At 39.2% G+C, this 16,042-nt stretch overlaps 1 protein-coding gene across 2 annotated transcripts in view; it reads right to left on the bottom strand.

Annotated features, from left to right (window-relative positions):
• The window catches only part of MYT1L (myelin transcription factor 1 like), a 105,601-nt gene extending 91,866 nt beyond the window's left edge, over nt 1-13,735 (bottom strand). For both annotated transcript variants that reach the window (XM_087702780.1, XM_087702781.1), the window contains exons 1-3: nt 13,681-13,735; nt 13,461-13,494; nt 13,098-13,160 (exon numbers count right to left, since the gene is read on the bottom strand). In XM_087702780.1, coding sequence (XP_087558906.1) covers nt 13,098-13,160; nt 13,461-13,494; nt 13,681-13,735 — 152 coding nt within the window. The remainder of the gene's footprint in view (nt 1-13,097; nt 13,161-13,460; nt 13,495-13,680) is intronic.
• Nucleotides 13,736-16,042: the final 2,307 nt, after the last annotated feature.

The following is a 16,042-nucleotide window of genomic DNA, read 5'->3' as shown; positions in this document are numbered from 1 at the left end:
TAAGTGGAAGAATTCACTCAACATCCAGTTTCAAGCCCAAAGTAGGACTTCTCATCAAGTAATATAGAAGTAGTATGCTTTGAAGATTTTTGAGTAATTTAGAATTACTCAAGACTTTTTAAATGCTGTAAATTATTACATTGAAATGAAGAAAGTTTTATTGCAGAAATTATTGGAATTCATTCAGCTCCATTAGGCACCAGAGGTAAATCATTTTAATTAATTCATTTATCTTAGCAATCCTGGCAATCAGTCTCAATTGGACCAGGAAATAATCTGACCACAGCAAAGAAACCCACACCAAAATACTCTCCACATCCAGATTAACCAACATGCTCTGTGGCAAACATACAGTCCAATTTGCTGAAATTATCTGGAAGGAGTACATGGTCACTCTGGAGGCCTTCATTATGGCGAAGCACATGCTCAGCAAACTGGTTGTTACTCCAGTTGTATCCCACCACTGCATATAAATGGAATCTCAGTGACTCTGGGGGCTTATAAAAGTGAACATTATACACCAATTATGTCTGGGAAGATGGAATTTAAAATGAAAGTTAGAAAATCTCAAGATTGGCGTGGGGTACCCTAAACACACAGTCACTCAGACTTGAACACAGAATCTTACAGCCTCTAGGTCAGTGTTTCTCAACCTTACAGCCTCTAGGTCAGTGTTTCTCAACCTTGGCCACTTGAAGATGTCTGGACTTCAACTCCCAGAATTCCCCAGCCAGCGAATTTGGGAATTCTGGGAGTTGAAGTCCAGACATCTTCAAGTGGCCAAGGTTGAGAAACACTGCTCTAGGTACTAGGAAAGATGAGTTGGACAATTAGGAGAAGATATGACCTTGATGATATGATATTCCAGGCTGCTAAATGGCCTCATGAGCCTAGCAACTTCATGGGTATGTTGCAAAGGAGTAGGGGGTAGAGAAAAAGATTGAGGCCTGAAACAAAAGCTTCATGCTCACTTTCTTCCACTCCCCCAGCAACTTCAATCAACCTCAGAGAAAGGGGGAGAATCCAGTACAATGCTACGTCCCATCCCAACTCTCCATCTCCTAAACTGGATTCTATTATAAATAGTATCAACGGCCACCAAGAGGGCTGGGATGTATGCAACACCCCGTTCTGATCTTGTCAGAGGTCATCCAAAACATGATAAATGTTTTTGGATACAGCAATACTATAACACAGGATGAAATTCAACTATAATAGGCTAAAATAATCTGTTCCCTACAATAATTATTGAGCTGTAAACCCACCCTTCACAACAACCTTCTGTAAAAGAGAAAATTGGAGACTGGATGAAAATTGTCCAACGATGGCCTGTTGAAAAAAGAGTAAGCCATCACTTCCTTCAAAGTAAGCAGAACCATCCCTTGCCACACCGTAGTATTCATCATCCCTTGAATCCAACCACATGTAGGATCTCCTGGAAGGCCTTAACCAACCAGAAGGGACGTAATTCTAAAATATAGGTGGCAGAACTCAAAGTCCAAGGACCTTCCCCAGTTCCTCAGAACTAACAGACTCAAACTTCCCTCCTCAGTTAACCAGAAAGACCGTGTCTCAGTCAATTCCATAGGGTCTGACCAGCCAGAAGCTGAAAGACTTTATCTGGAAGATTCCTTGAATAGCTGTCAAAATAACCCTGCAAAGGTTGCTCTGGTCCTTCTTTATCAGAAGGGACAGAATCACTTGGTATATAGTGTTAACCCAGATTATTCTATTTTGTTTGATAAACCGTGGTTAAACAAACTATGAGTTTGTATGACATGTGAAGAAGCAGGCCACTGGATTTATCTTGTTAAAAGTTAGAAACCTCCCATTTCTGAGGAAAAAATAGTTGCAACTTGAAATACAAACGATCTCCCTATTTGTCAAACATATACAGTGTTAAATGTTTTAGGAAAAACGTGTGAAACATATTTAAAGTCAGTCGCAATCACCTGGATTTAGTGGTTTAAAATCTAGAGTAGGAAAGTATACTTTATGGAAAAGAAAAGTTAATATAGCTCAGGATGTACATACACATGATCCTATTAGCCGCATAAGCTTTATAAAAGTATGATATGAATATAGGGCAAATTTATTATTAGGTTTTACTAAGCATTCCATCTTTTACTATCACATTAAAGAAGAACTTGAATATATAATTGCTTACGCTACACTAATAGTATTATCTATCAGTTTCTAGATTAATCTCCTTTGGGGAATAGAACTATGATCCCAGGACGGCAGAAATTCCCATTGTGTACTGCATGAGAATTGGGCAGTGGAACTAGCAATTTCTTCTAAAGCCAGCAAATCTCATGTGCCTGAACCTCTGAGAAAAAAGGCTGCAGCTTTTTTTTATTTTATCATTTTTACTATTGAAAAGAAAGCAAAATAAAAGCCCTTGATTAAGAACATAAAAAAAGAGAATGCTGGAGAGAAGCACACTTGAACACAGAAAAATCCCAAGAGTCGGTGTGCTGTAGAGGTTATGATCCCAGGCTAAACTCAAGAGATCCAGATGCAAAATCACTCTGAAATATGGAAACCCACAGAGTTAATTGGAGTAAGTTATGAGTTCCGCATTCAGTGCTACTTCCCAAAATTGTTATGGGGGAAAATTGCAAGAGGAAATGCCTGGGTGCTGCTTTGAGTTCCTGAAAGAATACAGAATATAATTGAATGAATGGAAGGAGGAGGAGTAAAAGGGGGGGATTATGATTTGCATAGCTTCGATCTGCTTAATGATTAACTTTCAATCAGCCAAGGAAATAAATAAAATGAATGTTGTTCTGCCTATACAATGGAAGATATTTTTGAATTAATTGAAAGGGAAAGGGGAGAGATTCCAGCTATACATGCTGTGATGTTTCTCAGATCTAAGGGCCTGTCAAAGACAGGCATGTCAGAATATAAAAATATTTTCAGCTCCTGAATTTTCACAACCGCTTCTTCCTGCAGGAGTCATAGTTTGAATCGCTGCTCTCTCTGCACACGGCTGCGTACTTATAAATCTGTACATTTCAAAAATACTCGTACATACCAGACCTATTTAGGACTTAATATTCACTGTTTGAATACAATTAAAAGGCATATTTTTGATACACAAATAGAGATTATTTATGTAGTAAAATTGTACATATTAATTATATGTATGCAAATGACATCTTATACAGAGCTGCTATCGAACTCTAGTTTCTGCTCCCTTATCAGGGGGGTTGCCCCCAATTCATCTTCCCCATAAGTTCAGTTTTGCTTTAATTTAAGGTCCTGCATGAAGAATTGGGACAAAAGAATCAACCGCTCCCTTGTAACAAAAACCAAATCCAGACTGGAGCAACAGGGAAAACACAGTGAGACCCATCTTGCCCATGTTCGACCACTGTTGAAAGAGGGCTGTCCGCTATAACAGCAAATGGAAATGGTTCTGCCCAGAATAAATCAGTGTTTGGGGGGGGGGGGTTTCTTAAGACTGTTATGAGCCAGGATTGGCATATAAACAACATGTGCTAGGTGGAAGCTTAATAATTTTTATTCAATCATCATCTCCCACAATTCATACAATCCAGCTAGTCCCAGTCCGTTCTCCAAAGTCTCTGCCCACAGATAACTCCTACGCGCCCGCACACTCTTCATGTAACTTTCCGGCAGTGAAAGCCCACAGGAGCAGCACCGCTCCACGGGCAAGATAGGACCTCAAACTTGGCAAAGTTCACAACAAATGTCAAGGCATTCCACACCCGCAAGGATTCTGGAGCAAAGTTCCTCTCAGAGCCGTGGAACGTATTGCCGCAAAATACAATAGTTGTTCCTGACAGAAGCCCCTCCCCAGTGTCTCCTTAAATGCTACTCTCCAGGTGATCCTCAGGAAGGGGGGCTTGGCGCCCTCCTCCCGAGTAGTCAGTTCACCCTGCGCTGACTCAGCCTCCTCTCCATTCTCCACATTTGGGGATCAGGTGGGGGAAGCATTTGCTGTACTCTGGAGTTCCTCCTCTGCTCTACTGCCTAACCTTTCCATCTCCTCCCCCATTCCTTGGTCAGCTGTACCCCCTCTTCCTCCTTGCCTATTCTTCTGAAGCTTGAGTGGCCCTGGACTGTCTCATCCTCATCCTCAGGTTGTTCTTCATGAGTCATAGGGATTATGGCCTCCCCCTCTGTCTGTCCCGGCTTCATCTCCTCCTCCTCCTCGGACTGGGCTCCAACGGGGCCATGACATAGAGGTTCGTTGGTTGTTTATTTGATTGTTGGTCTGATATTAATTTTGGAGTTAATCTATGCTATACTTAAAACTTAGTTTCAACTGGGAAACTGTGACCATCCTAAACCAAACCAAGTCCAAAAGCAAAGGGATTTCTAGAAGCCTGACCCTCTGACAAATGAACCATCAATGGGCCCATAGAAATAAACAACATCTACACACTATGCAAAAAAATTAAAAAGCCAAAGAGGGAACAAGATCAAAGTACCTCTCCACCAGCAATCACCCAGATGAGTATAGATTAGCAGCAAGATTAACATCAGACCAGCAATCAAGGACATAATTCCTGCCAAAAGGCCAATCAAAGAACATCTAAGATGATCCTCACCAATACTGATGACAGGACAAGGCACTAGAACAGACTTCCCCAACATTTCTGGCTTCGCAGACTGGCGGGGAGGGGGGGAGGGGGTGGTTCTGTATGAATGTGAGGGCAAGCGCATGCACACGCCGCTCCATTTGCACCAGCAGCAGTTAAGGGTGTGAGCGGTGGGCAGATGTGCCTGCTGCTCATGCAAATGGAACATGCATGGACACCCTTGCTTGCTGCATCTGCGCCCCACTTCCAAAGGGCTCACGGCCCCGTAGTAGACAGCAGGCCAGGGGTTGGGGTCCCCTGTGCTAGAATATAAACGGAGAGCAAATCCCCCTCCTCACTAGCACTGATGATGATGATGTTGCCTAGTTTGGGTAATGAAACATCTGAAGAAAACAACTCAACGAGCATCAAAGGCCCCTCATTTCAACCCTAAATTACATCTATTCTCTTTTATTGGTACAAGCAGTTGTAGCATAATTATATTGCATTAATATGACATTCTATTCTATTTTGTATCACACATACACGCACCAATCATCTTATAGCACTCCTTTGAAAGTCAGGGAAATATTTATAGCAGATGAATGGTTAAGAGAGAAAGCGTCAGCATTTTCTACCTATGCTACACTCTGTATAAAAAAATGTGCATAATAATGTAACTACTATTTTGCACATATTTTTCCTTCAATTGCACAAGTGCAGCCACCATCTTGATGCCCCTTGGATGAAAACGGTGTTTTCAAATGGGTCATAGGCATAAGACTTTTGTTCCTTTACTTTATAAAAAGACAATGAAATAACCTTTAAAAAGTCTTTGAAGTGACACGGCTGCACATTATGCTAAGCCACAACGTTGCTTGATTTCCGTTGAGGTTTGTTCTATGAAACTGGCAGTTTAAAAACTGTTGATAGGAAGACTTTCAGACTGATATCAATGTCTGAATGATGTATTGGGTGCCACAGCCCAACAAGTATAATAAAAATGTATTAAATTAAACACACCCACACAGCCTCCCCACCTATCCCCCCCCCCACATTTCATCCCAGGGTTTTCATGAGTTTTCAGTATAGTTCAAGAGAGTATATCAGAGTCCTCCTCCCCCTTTTAGCTCACCTGGAAGGCCGCCTAGCCAAATCTTTCTTTAAAATTAATATTAAAATATGTATATCCTGCCTTCTGATTTATAATATCATTGACAAATAGTAAAAAATACAGGCACGTCATAAACTTTATGGATGGAGCGATGGCATGCACAATGATGCCTCATAAAGAATAGGGCGGGAGGTGGGAGTTATTTATCTGTGTGGACTCCAGAACATACAGATCGACCGCCTGCGTGCCCAGAATCTCTCATAAACATCCCACCGCGCATTGCATTATACAGCCGCCATACATTAATTAGAGCATCCGACAGACACTGCAATGTGTTACACTCACCCAAGTGGAATCTTCATTTTTCACATGCAGGGCCTTACTAATTAAAATCAGCTTTGCAATTAAATGTGGAAAATTGTGTTAAACTTTCAAGCATGGTTTTAAGGGGGCGGGATGGAGAGCCGGGGAGAAGGGGGCAAAATCAAGAGGAAGGAAATCATTTTTTAGAAAAAAAAAATCATTTCTTTATTTTCATGCAAATGAATCCCTCCTCACACACACACACACACCCCCGACCCCCATCAGAAGACAAACCGGGGAAAGAGAAGGGATGAGGATTTCCCCCTCCCCGTTGCTTTCTCCCCCCACCCCCCCCCCTCTATTATACATGCTTCCCTCTCTGTTGCAAAGGCAACGTTCCGCTCTCTCCCTGCCAGTCCTTGGCCCAGTTCCAATGCTTTTAGTGAGTGCTATGTGTCAAGGCATGAATAATACAGCCTCGAGGCTGTCGGCAGAATCCAAATGAGGCATACATCAGGAAGCAAGCCCTCGACTTTAGCTCCAGAACATGCTCCCGTGAAGACAGGCAATTATTCACCCCCGGCTGCAGTCATGGCAATCAAACCAGTGGGTGAAAAGGTAGAAGAAGCACGGGGGGGGGGGGGGGGAGAGGAATGGGCAGAGAGAACTAGGCGATTCTGGAATAAGAAAGGATTTTCTCATCAGAGAGATACATTCAGCTAACACTTAAGAGGATGCAGCTAGTGCAAACACAGCCATTCTATTTCCCTCCATTCTTTATTCAGAGAGTTAAATGGATCAGTATTTACTTTTGAAAATCAGTTTTTCTCCCACTTTCCTACCCTCTTCTTAAAAAGCCTAAATAGAAGGAAAGAGAGACGGGGTTGGTTAAATCAAACGTTTGATTTTTAAATAATTAGTAAGGTGATTCTTGTTGATTAAAAAGGGTGAAATGGGCCACAAAAATGTCCTGGGGGAAAAGGCTGAAAAAAAGGATTTCCAAAGTGGCAAAGAAAAGGAATGGTTATGATTTCCTCCCTCTTCCTCTCATCCTTTTTAGAAGTCTGGATGTGAATTCCTGATAGAGATTAGACAGGTTCTTTCTTAAAATAGAGATCCCTCATTTTAATTGCAGTATTGCAATTAATATGCTTTAAAAAAAAACAACAGAAAAAAATTCACAGCCTCGTTTTTAAAAAACAAAGAGGGAAAATCATTTAAAGATGATGATTTGGGGGCAGCAAAAATTACTCCACAAGCACCATATTTTGGTGCCCTATGCACATGACTTCCTCAATGTCCTGTAGTTCAAACTACTAGTGAAAGTATATTTACACATGGGAGAAGAGACACTCATTCTCACCATCAGCACCACTGGTGGTTTCAGTTGGGAATTAGTTCAGATAAAACAATCCTCCCCTAAAATGAAAACATGAGATGGGATAACATTATTGAAATGAACCTGAAATCATTTAAAGCCTAAATTCCATAATAACTTCATTCATAATTCTGTCCATTTTGTGCTAAAGGAGGCCCAGTGTGTGTGTTCCAACATTAGGAGAAGTTTGGCTAATGGCGTCAAGCAACAGGAACTTCCTAGTTTATTGCACGGGGCAACAGATAATGTTTTGGGGAAGGTCACCCTTTCCTTCAGTTATAATCCCAGAACAGAGATATCATTAGTCCTGGAAAAAACTCAGACCCAGAGATTTATTTCCCCTTCCCATCTTCTCAAAATCTTTCTAATACTGCTAATACTTTTATCAACCCTAAGTGTCTTCCTCAGAAATTTACAACTTCACTAGAATGGCCTGGCCACCAAATTTTACTCCGTGTAGTGGAGTAAAACATGAGACTGGCCTTTCCTTATCCCCAGGCAAGGATCTCTGGAGACTTCTTATCTCCAGTCTCTAATGGGCAACCACAAAAACCATGAATGCAAAATTAGGGAAGACAACGTTTCATTCCATCTGGACTGTCACTTGCTATCTTTAATCTTGTCTTTACTGGTTTTATTTTAATTTGCTGCGATTTGCCCAGTCTCATTGAGACTCAGGTGGGGGTCCAAGTTTAATAAATAATAATGATAATAATAATTTCACCAGCCACTGTTTCTATCGTTAGGGAAAAGCTGGTTTCTACTAAGGGCTGATTCAGTGGAAATGGTCCTTTGTGGCTTCATTGGAAGCTCCTTGGCAGCGAGAGGGGAAGAGCAGCCGTAATAGCAGCAACAGCTGTAACTTCTTAATAGAAGCGCTGGCACTTTCACAAACTTTCTCCGTGAATTGTGCATTGGCTTGAAAAGAATCTACACACAGGTAAGCTGGCATATATAATCACCTTATTCTTTAGAAGGGGATTTGCTTCAGCACCTCCCAAGATACAGCCAAGGAAGCAGTAGGAAATCTCTTAGACTGAGATAATATCTAATCAGGATGACTTTGGCTAGACACGCCATTTATTTTATTTTATTATTTATTTATAACATTTCACTTATAAAATTTAGAGTCCACCCGTCTTAACTCAAGGTAATGCTTAATGATTATGGCTTATTGTTATTTGTGACTGAACATCATATTTGGTGGTTTAAAGCAGTGTTTTTCAACCACTGTGCCGCGGCACACTAGTGTGCCGTGACATAGTGTAAGGTGTGCCGTGGGAAAAACACTTTATATATAGTCAATATAGGCACAGAGTTAAATTTTTTTAACATTTTCTAATGGTGGTGTGCCTCGTGATTTTTTTCATGAAAAAAGTGTGCCTTTGCACAAAAAAGGTTGAAAAACACTGGTTTAAAGTATCATCTAATATGCTTTGTGAAAAATATAGATTTTAGTACATTTGTCTGCCTAATTCATTTTCACTTGATTCCCCTGCGGGGTCCAGGGGAAATAGTTTCAATTTCCTCAGGTTTATCCATCATGGGGATTTCATTTGACTCTCAAGTCAAAGCAGACAGTCTTCCTTCCATGCGCAGAAAGTTGGAATATCAAGAAAGTAGCAGTTTTGGTTAAAGTTCCTTCCTCATTCTTCTTTTGCTTTTACCAACAAGAGAAAGATGGAGAAGATTCAGTTCATCTGAGTTGTTCAAACGTTTCCCTGTTCCCCAATACTTCTCTACTTACAGCAGAATAAAAGTAAGAATATCAGAAAACCAAGGGAAGGATTTATTTCATTTGTTAGGTGTATGTGGCAACCCATATCACCTTAGTGAGAAGGGAGAGTGATGAACATAGAGAAGTAGAGTTAAAAAAAACAACATAGAGATCACAAGAACAATAGGAGGAAGCACCAATTTAGGACATGAAAAATGGGTATAGAAATTACCGGCGTAATTTTGTTTTATTTTATGTGCATTGCCTTTTATTTTCTACAAATGTAAAATAATACTGGGAACAAAGAGGTATTAGCAATATATTGATTAAAACATTATTCAAAACAACTATTACATTAAAACTTATAATTGAGAACTTCTTTTTAAAGTCATATTAATAAGGGGTCTCTTGTATGGACATAACCGATAATTAGTTTGTTAACAGCCAAGTCCATCCTATCTCCCCATTGGTCCTTCTCCAGATAGTCTGATGAAATGTCCTGAAATTTCATTTAATTAACAGCTTCAGTCCGTTCGTGTACTGATGTAGCAGGAGTGTGTCAAAAAAGTAAAATCGCCTCTGGAAATGAACCTAATCTCTTACAAAACTCCTAAGTGGAAAATAGTTGTACACTCAAATTGCTTTTCCATCTTCTGCAAGATATGCTATATTTTAAAATCTTTGGAAACCTCACCTAATTTACTTTAAATGAAAGAATAGCACTTAATTTTAAGAATTCTTCAAAAATTCACATGGTAATGTAATTCAACCAATAGCCTGATTTTAGAGTTTGTCAGAAGTAAGATTTAATTGTACAAATTAATCATCTTGATAGTGGTTATAAGCTGACAAAAATATGGACAGCAAAAACAGAATTAAGTAAATTTATGTCTCTTCTAACTCAATGAATCTTTTTTTTACTACTATACCTACCTATAAAATGAAAAAATAAATAAACAAACAATTTTCTTTTCAGATTGTGTTAGGAAAGACAGTCTTCATGATGGGGTATAGTTTTTTTAAAGCTGAATAAATAATTCAGTGTAGTTTAAAAATCATGCAGGGTTTTTAAAAACTCCCATGCTATTTTGGGGGGGGGGATTTAGACTTGGATGCTAAATCATATTGTTCACAAATATTATGTATTATTTAGGAGATGCATCTTTATTTCAGCATTACCCTTAAGATCATCAAATCACAGAAACAGATATCAAGGCATGGAGGCAGAAAACAGAAAAAAACAAGAGTTACTCTTGGACTCTGGGCAAAAAATGTTGTATCTTCTCAGTCTGTAGCTCTGAGGCAAAATTATTCCATTTTTTTCCACAAACATTTTGACAACGTCTAAACAGACATCCCTTTCCATTCCATAATTCTGCTTGTATGAAATCATTTATACCATAAAGGATTTATATCACTTGCCCTCAGTGATCTCAAATGGGATTGGCCTAGAACCATCGTATCATAGTTAGACTGCATGGTTATCATGTCTGAACAGAAGGGAGTTATATGCATAAGAAGCGTGGGATCGGGGCACCGCTGCTCTTTCCAATTTCCTTGCAAGCACTGACTCTAAATCTCACGCTGAGCAAGAATATCTCCAGGTCTTTTTCTTGCATTCACTTGAAAATGAATTAAAAACTGTCATGCAACAAAGAATATAGTTCGCCTGTCTGCGGAATTTGTTTGGATTCGGGGTTATTGTATCTTTCTAGGCCATGATTCTCAGTATAAAAAATAAATATCAGTTTGTTTTATTCAACTAACTCTTGGGGCTCCAAGGAGCAAATGTCTTTATCTGCATATAACTTATAACTATGCTCCCATTAATATGTCTTAACTAGGATAGTTGTCTTAAAATCTTTGTACTGCTTTTGTGGGACTGGATTGTGTGCCATGGTGGTTACTCTGAAACTATTGGTGGTTGAGGATGTACAGTCGTCAAAGTTTGTATCGCTTTCTTTATTCATTCCATCCTTCCATTCCAATTCCTTAAATTCCGTTGACATTAGAGATTTCAAACATTATTGCATTAGTGTAGTTTATTACAGGATTGGGGTTGTATTGATTCCTTTAATACAATATCCATCAAAACCGCGGTCCACTAAAGCGCGCCCGATCAAAGCGCGTACGTGACGTCATCAGCAGCGCGACAAATAAAATTAAAAATAAATTAAATTAAAATTAAAATAAAATTAAAGCAAGCCGATTCACATAAAGGTAAGGGTTAGGTTTAGGGTTAGGTTAAGGGTTAGGGTTAGGTTTAGGGTTACGTTAAGCGTTAGAGTTAGGGTTAGGTTAAGGGTTAGCATTAGGTTTAGCGTTAGGTTAAGGGTTAGGTTTAGGGTTAGGTTTAGGGTTAGGTTTGGGGGGGGTTAGGGTAAGGTTTTCGCGTTAATTTTAAATTTAACGCTCACAGCGTGCCGTTTTCGTCGCGCTGTGATGACGTCACGTACACGCTTTCGTCGAGGGCGCTTTAGTCTACCGCAGATTTGTGGTGGAACCGCATATAGATATTAGAAACTGATGAACATCTGGGGTACTACATATACATATTAATGTGCATTGCAAAATTAATTTTGATTTCATCCTCAAATCAGTGTAGTCTTTTCAATCCTTTTTTGCAAAAAATATGGCCATTGTTAACGTAAAAGCAAGGATGAAGCTGAGAACCCTTGCGTATTGTATACCCAAATTACCTATGCATGACTACTCTGTTCAATGTTTAGAAAACCCAAAATCAAACCAATGGAAAATGCATAGTAAAATTTCATAGGGATTCTTTCCGGCAACTTTACCCACCTGCAATGGCAGATAGGTCTTAGCGTGCGCTTATGAGTTGATAATGGAGAAATACTATTCCCTAAATTTAGTTTTAATTGCTCTAACTGCAAGACTTTGAAATATAGCTTGAAAGAAATTGTATCAAGGCCGGATGCACTGAGGAGTTAATAATATCCATGAATCGAAATAAAATGGTTGGAAACGCTTAGAGAATAAGGACTACTTTGTTTATGATCCAACCCTGTGTTAAAAGTATTTTTACCCATTAATATCCATAAATCTATATACATTAAACTTCCTACTCGGTAGAGCCGCCACTTGTTGTCTTTATAATTTCGGTCTTTTGAAAGATTTGAAGGCAGCTTTCAATATTATAGGATTAGGGTTTGGCACTTCTGTGATAAGCAGGTAGCATAAATGTGCATTTGGAGTGTGAATTAGGCATATATCAAAACCATTCCTCTGAAATCATCTATACCCCTTCACTTAAAATACAGAAATAAAAATGCTGCTTTGCAAACATACAAATAATATAATTGTCTATATAAAACATGCTGAAACTCTAACATGAATTACAATCACAAATTTGTAATTCACAATTATACTAGTTGCATATATTTCTTAGCACTAATTCTGATCAATTCTATGGCATTCAGTGGGTGTTTCCTAGATATTTTCCTTTCAATGTAAACCTATCTCTGAACTTTATGTTCTGAAAAGCCTGTGTTTTTATTTAGCTTACGAACCAGATTAAATGACGGTAGTCATGCTGACTGGGGGGGGAAAAATGTCAGTAGTCATACTTTAATTTGCTACGTAAGTTTGCTAGAACTGCATATCCTGCTTAACGGTAGAGCAAAGTAAGGATGTCTTCAAATAAAGGATATTTTATGGTGCTGACATCCAGGGTTTGCCAGTATGATTAATAGGTCTAATCAGAAATAAATTTGATCAAAAAGTTTGAAAAGGACAATTGCATTTCCTTCTTTGACCATATTGTAAGATCCCAATTTCTGGGAGAGAAAGAAAGTATTAGAGCGATAGAATAAAATGAGGCTGCAATTAAGTGCAAAGAGGCAGGGGCCGAAAGCAAGTGCGAGAGGATTTCTTGACTATACGATCGGTTTCCAGCCATTACGGCTAGGTCATTAAGGCAGCCAAGGCAGGTAACTTGCTTATTAGATGCCTCTCCAGTTTAATCCATCACTAGCACACACACACACTCTCACACATACACACGCACATTACCTTCTGTGTCTTGCATATTTGCCACTAACATGACCACTGCCATCACAGCCAGGAGTAGGGCAGCTATAAAAAAAACGAATTAATTATAAATGTTTCTACGTGCTGCATAGAAATTGCATTAAATGCAGGCGATAGGTGTTACAGAGATGGAGGGCAACAAAGAGAGAGGAAGAGAAATCAAATAACTGAAGGGAGAAGGGAGGAGGGAAGGCTTTTTATTAGCAAATCCCAGGGGAATTAATTTCATCAGTGCAGCGGGGCGTGAGCAAGCCACCAATGAACTTGAAAGTGCATTATACCCATTAAAAGACATGAATTCCCTCAATTGCTAATGGGGATACATTTTACACTCAGCACACTAACCTGAACAGTTCTTGTATGGCTGGTTCCACGGGAACTGCAGAGAGAGGGAAAACATATAAAAATTTATGATCTATTGCAAGTACTCCCCCCTCCTGCCGAAAATTGCCCAAAAGGGCCGTAAAAAAGCCAGGGTCACCATGCATCGCGGCAAAGGGGTTCTGGGGGATGAAGGTCACCCTGAGCAGCGGCCTCGAGTGATTTACTGAAGCAGGAGACGTACCTCGAACACCTTTGGAGCGTGTGCGATGGCGCTTCTCGTCTGCCTCCACCTCCATCTGGGAATAGATTAGCAGGCAGTCAAGGCTCTTATCCTGCACGCACAGACTGTCAATGCACAGACAGATACAGGCTCTCATGCACAATTTATTGACAATATTTTAATTCCATTTTATCCTGCAAGTAAACAGCCTGCACTGAAGGGGATTTCCCCCCCTCAAAAAAAAAGCTCTCAATATTTGTTTGAGAACAAAAGCCCACAGGGTAATTTCTTACGTTAACTGTGTGTGTGCTTCCTTTCACAATTCTTTCATGCATTTTTTAAAAAAAGAAAAGAACAGTAGATTCCTTGATCCCCACTTTCTTTAATATCAACCCAACATTGGCAGAATATAACTGATTTCTTTGCAACATGAAACTGAGGTTGGTTCTCTGCCATACTGATTTTTTATTATTATTTTTTTGCAAAAGAAGAAAGGAGAAACATAATGAGATATTGAGATTTGATATATCTTCTGGGTTTCTACTACAGGAAAAAGAAAGAACATGTCTACTATAAATATCTAAATAAATTATTATTTATATATCTACCATATGCATTGTAAATAATTTAAAAGTAAAATGTTTTCCATTTTGAATTTATAGAAAATCTAAGGCTTTCTGTTTAGAAATTCCACTCATCACAAATATCAGTGCACATTCTATTCTTATCAGCATAAAAGTATGACTGGGTTGTCGTTAAGGCTCATAGCAGATTAAAGATGACTGTACATAGATGATTGGCCTTTTAAAAGAAAACACTCATTACGGCTCATTTTGACCAGTTTAAAATTATTTTAAATACCAGACTTAATAGTTCACCACCAGAGAGGCTGTTTTGAAGGCATTCAGTGTAGCAGTTGGCTGTTATGCTGTACTACCTAATCATTATGTTTTACGACCATTTGTGTTCCAACTATGCAAAAATTTGAGAGGCTGCTTTGATTTGAGAAAGCATTGGTCAAATTCCACTGGAGCAGGTTTGCACACTAAAGTATAGCGATTGGTAGGATTCTGGAACATTTTGCAGATTTGATGGCTTTCCCATTGTTGTTCAGGAATGATTACAATGCTTCAATTAAACTAATACCTATGGCCAATGCATAATGGTGTGGTGGGTGTCTTGACATTTATTAAAGAAGCCTGACAATGAGATTGAAATTATGACTTGTTAAACTCTAAGCTTAACAATAGATGACAATAGTTTAACCTTGGTTTGGGTTCTCAGCATCTTGATTGCAAGAGCTGCAAGCGTTGAATTTTGTTTTTCTACTGAAATGTTTCCTCTTTGTGCTGGTCCGGCCAATACAACTAGGAGTTCATCTCACTCTCAGCTCTTTTAATAAGGGCTACAGGATTGGGAGAGTTTTAAATCTCTTCTTAGGAAGTTAATGGGCCCAAGAGTAATCCTTATAGGCACTTCCCAAACCTTTACAAGAGGGATAGTGCAGTTATAAATTCTAACTTCTACTTGCCAAACCTTTTTCCCTCTTCTTGCCTTTCTCCAAGGAATCGCAACCCAGCATTCTGGAATAGCGATGAAAATAAATGTGTACAGGCAGCCTTCTACTTGCAACCCTTCATGTAATCACCACTCAACGTTACAACAGCACTGAAAACAAAAGGGACTTATGGCCACTTTCCACACTGAGGACTGTTGCAGCATCCCCCCCCCGGTCATGTGATCCGAATTTGAGTTCTTGGCCACTGTTATGTGTTTAGGGGAGCTGCACTGCCCAGGGGCCACTTGATCGCCATTTGTGTGACCTTCCTAGCTGGCTTCTGACAAAGTCAATGCGGAAAGCCAGATTCACTTAACAACCAGGTTGCTAATTTAACAATTGCATAGATTCACTCAACAACTCTGACAAGGAAGGTCGTGAAACGAGGTGCAATTCACTTAACAACTGCCTCACTTAGCAACAGAAATTTTGGGCTCAGTTGTTGTAAATCAAACATTATCTGTATCTTTCAAGGCTATTAAAAGTGCTTTGTCCCAGCGGCTTGATAACTTAGCATTTATACATATTGTCTGCTGTGCTAGTTCAATAGTTAAAACCTGATGTCTTAAACATCCAGCCTTATTTTCTCTATTTATTTATTTTTTGTTCCCTCTCCCTGATTTTTTGCATCTCACCTGGACAACTTAAAAACTTGTACAATTATATAGGAGTTTAAAGGTCCTGAAAAATTAATAATTTATTGTATTGCATGGATTAGGATTTTTTTTCTACAATGATCAAAATTATATTTTCTCAGGAAAATAAGAGCTGAACAATTTGGTGATTCTCAAGAGCTCACAAACTCCTCTAAAGCTGAAATTAATT

This window comes from Thamnophis sirtalis, unplaced genomic scaffold (assembly GCF_051295495.1).
Source record: "Thamnophis sirtalis isolate CommonGarterSnake01/CBP01778 unplaced genomic scaffold, rThaSir2_p1.2 scaffold_16, whole genome shotgun sequence".
In the NCBI taxonomy this organism is placed as follows: Eukaryota; Metazoa; Chordata; class Lepidosauria; order Squamata; family Natricidae; genus Thamnophis; species Thamnophis sirtalis.
The sequence above is the reverse complement of the archived record's forward strand: the minus strand, read 5'-3'. Positions and strand labels throughout refer to the sequence as shown.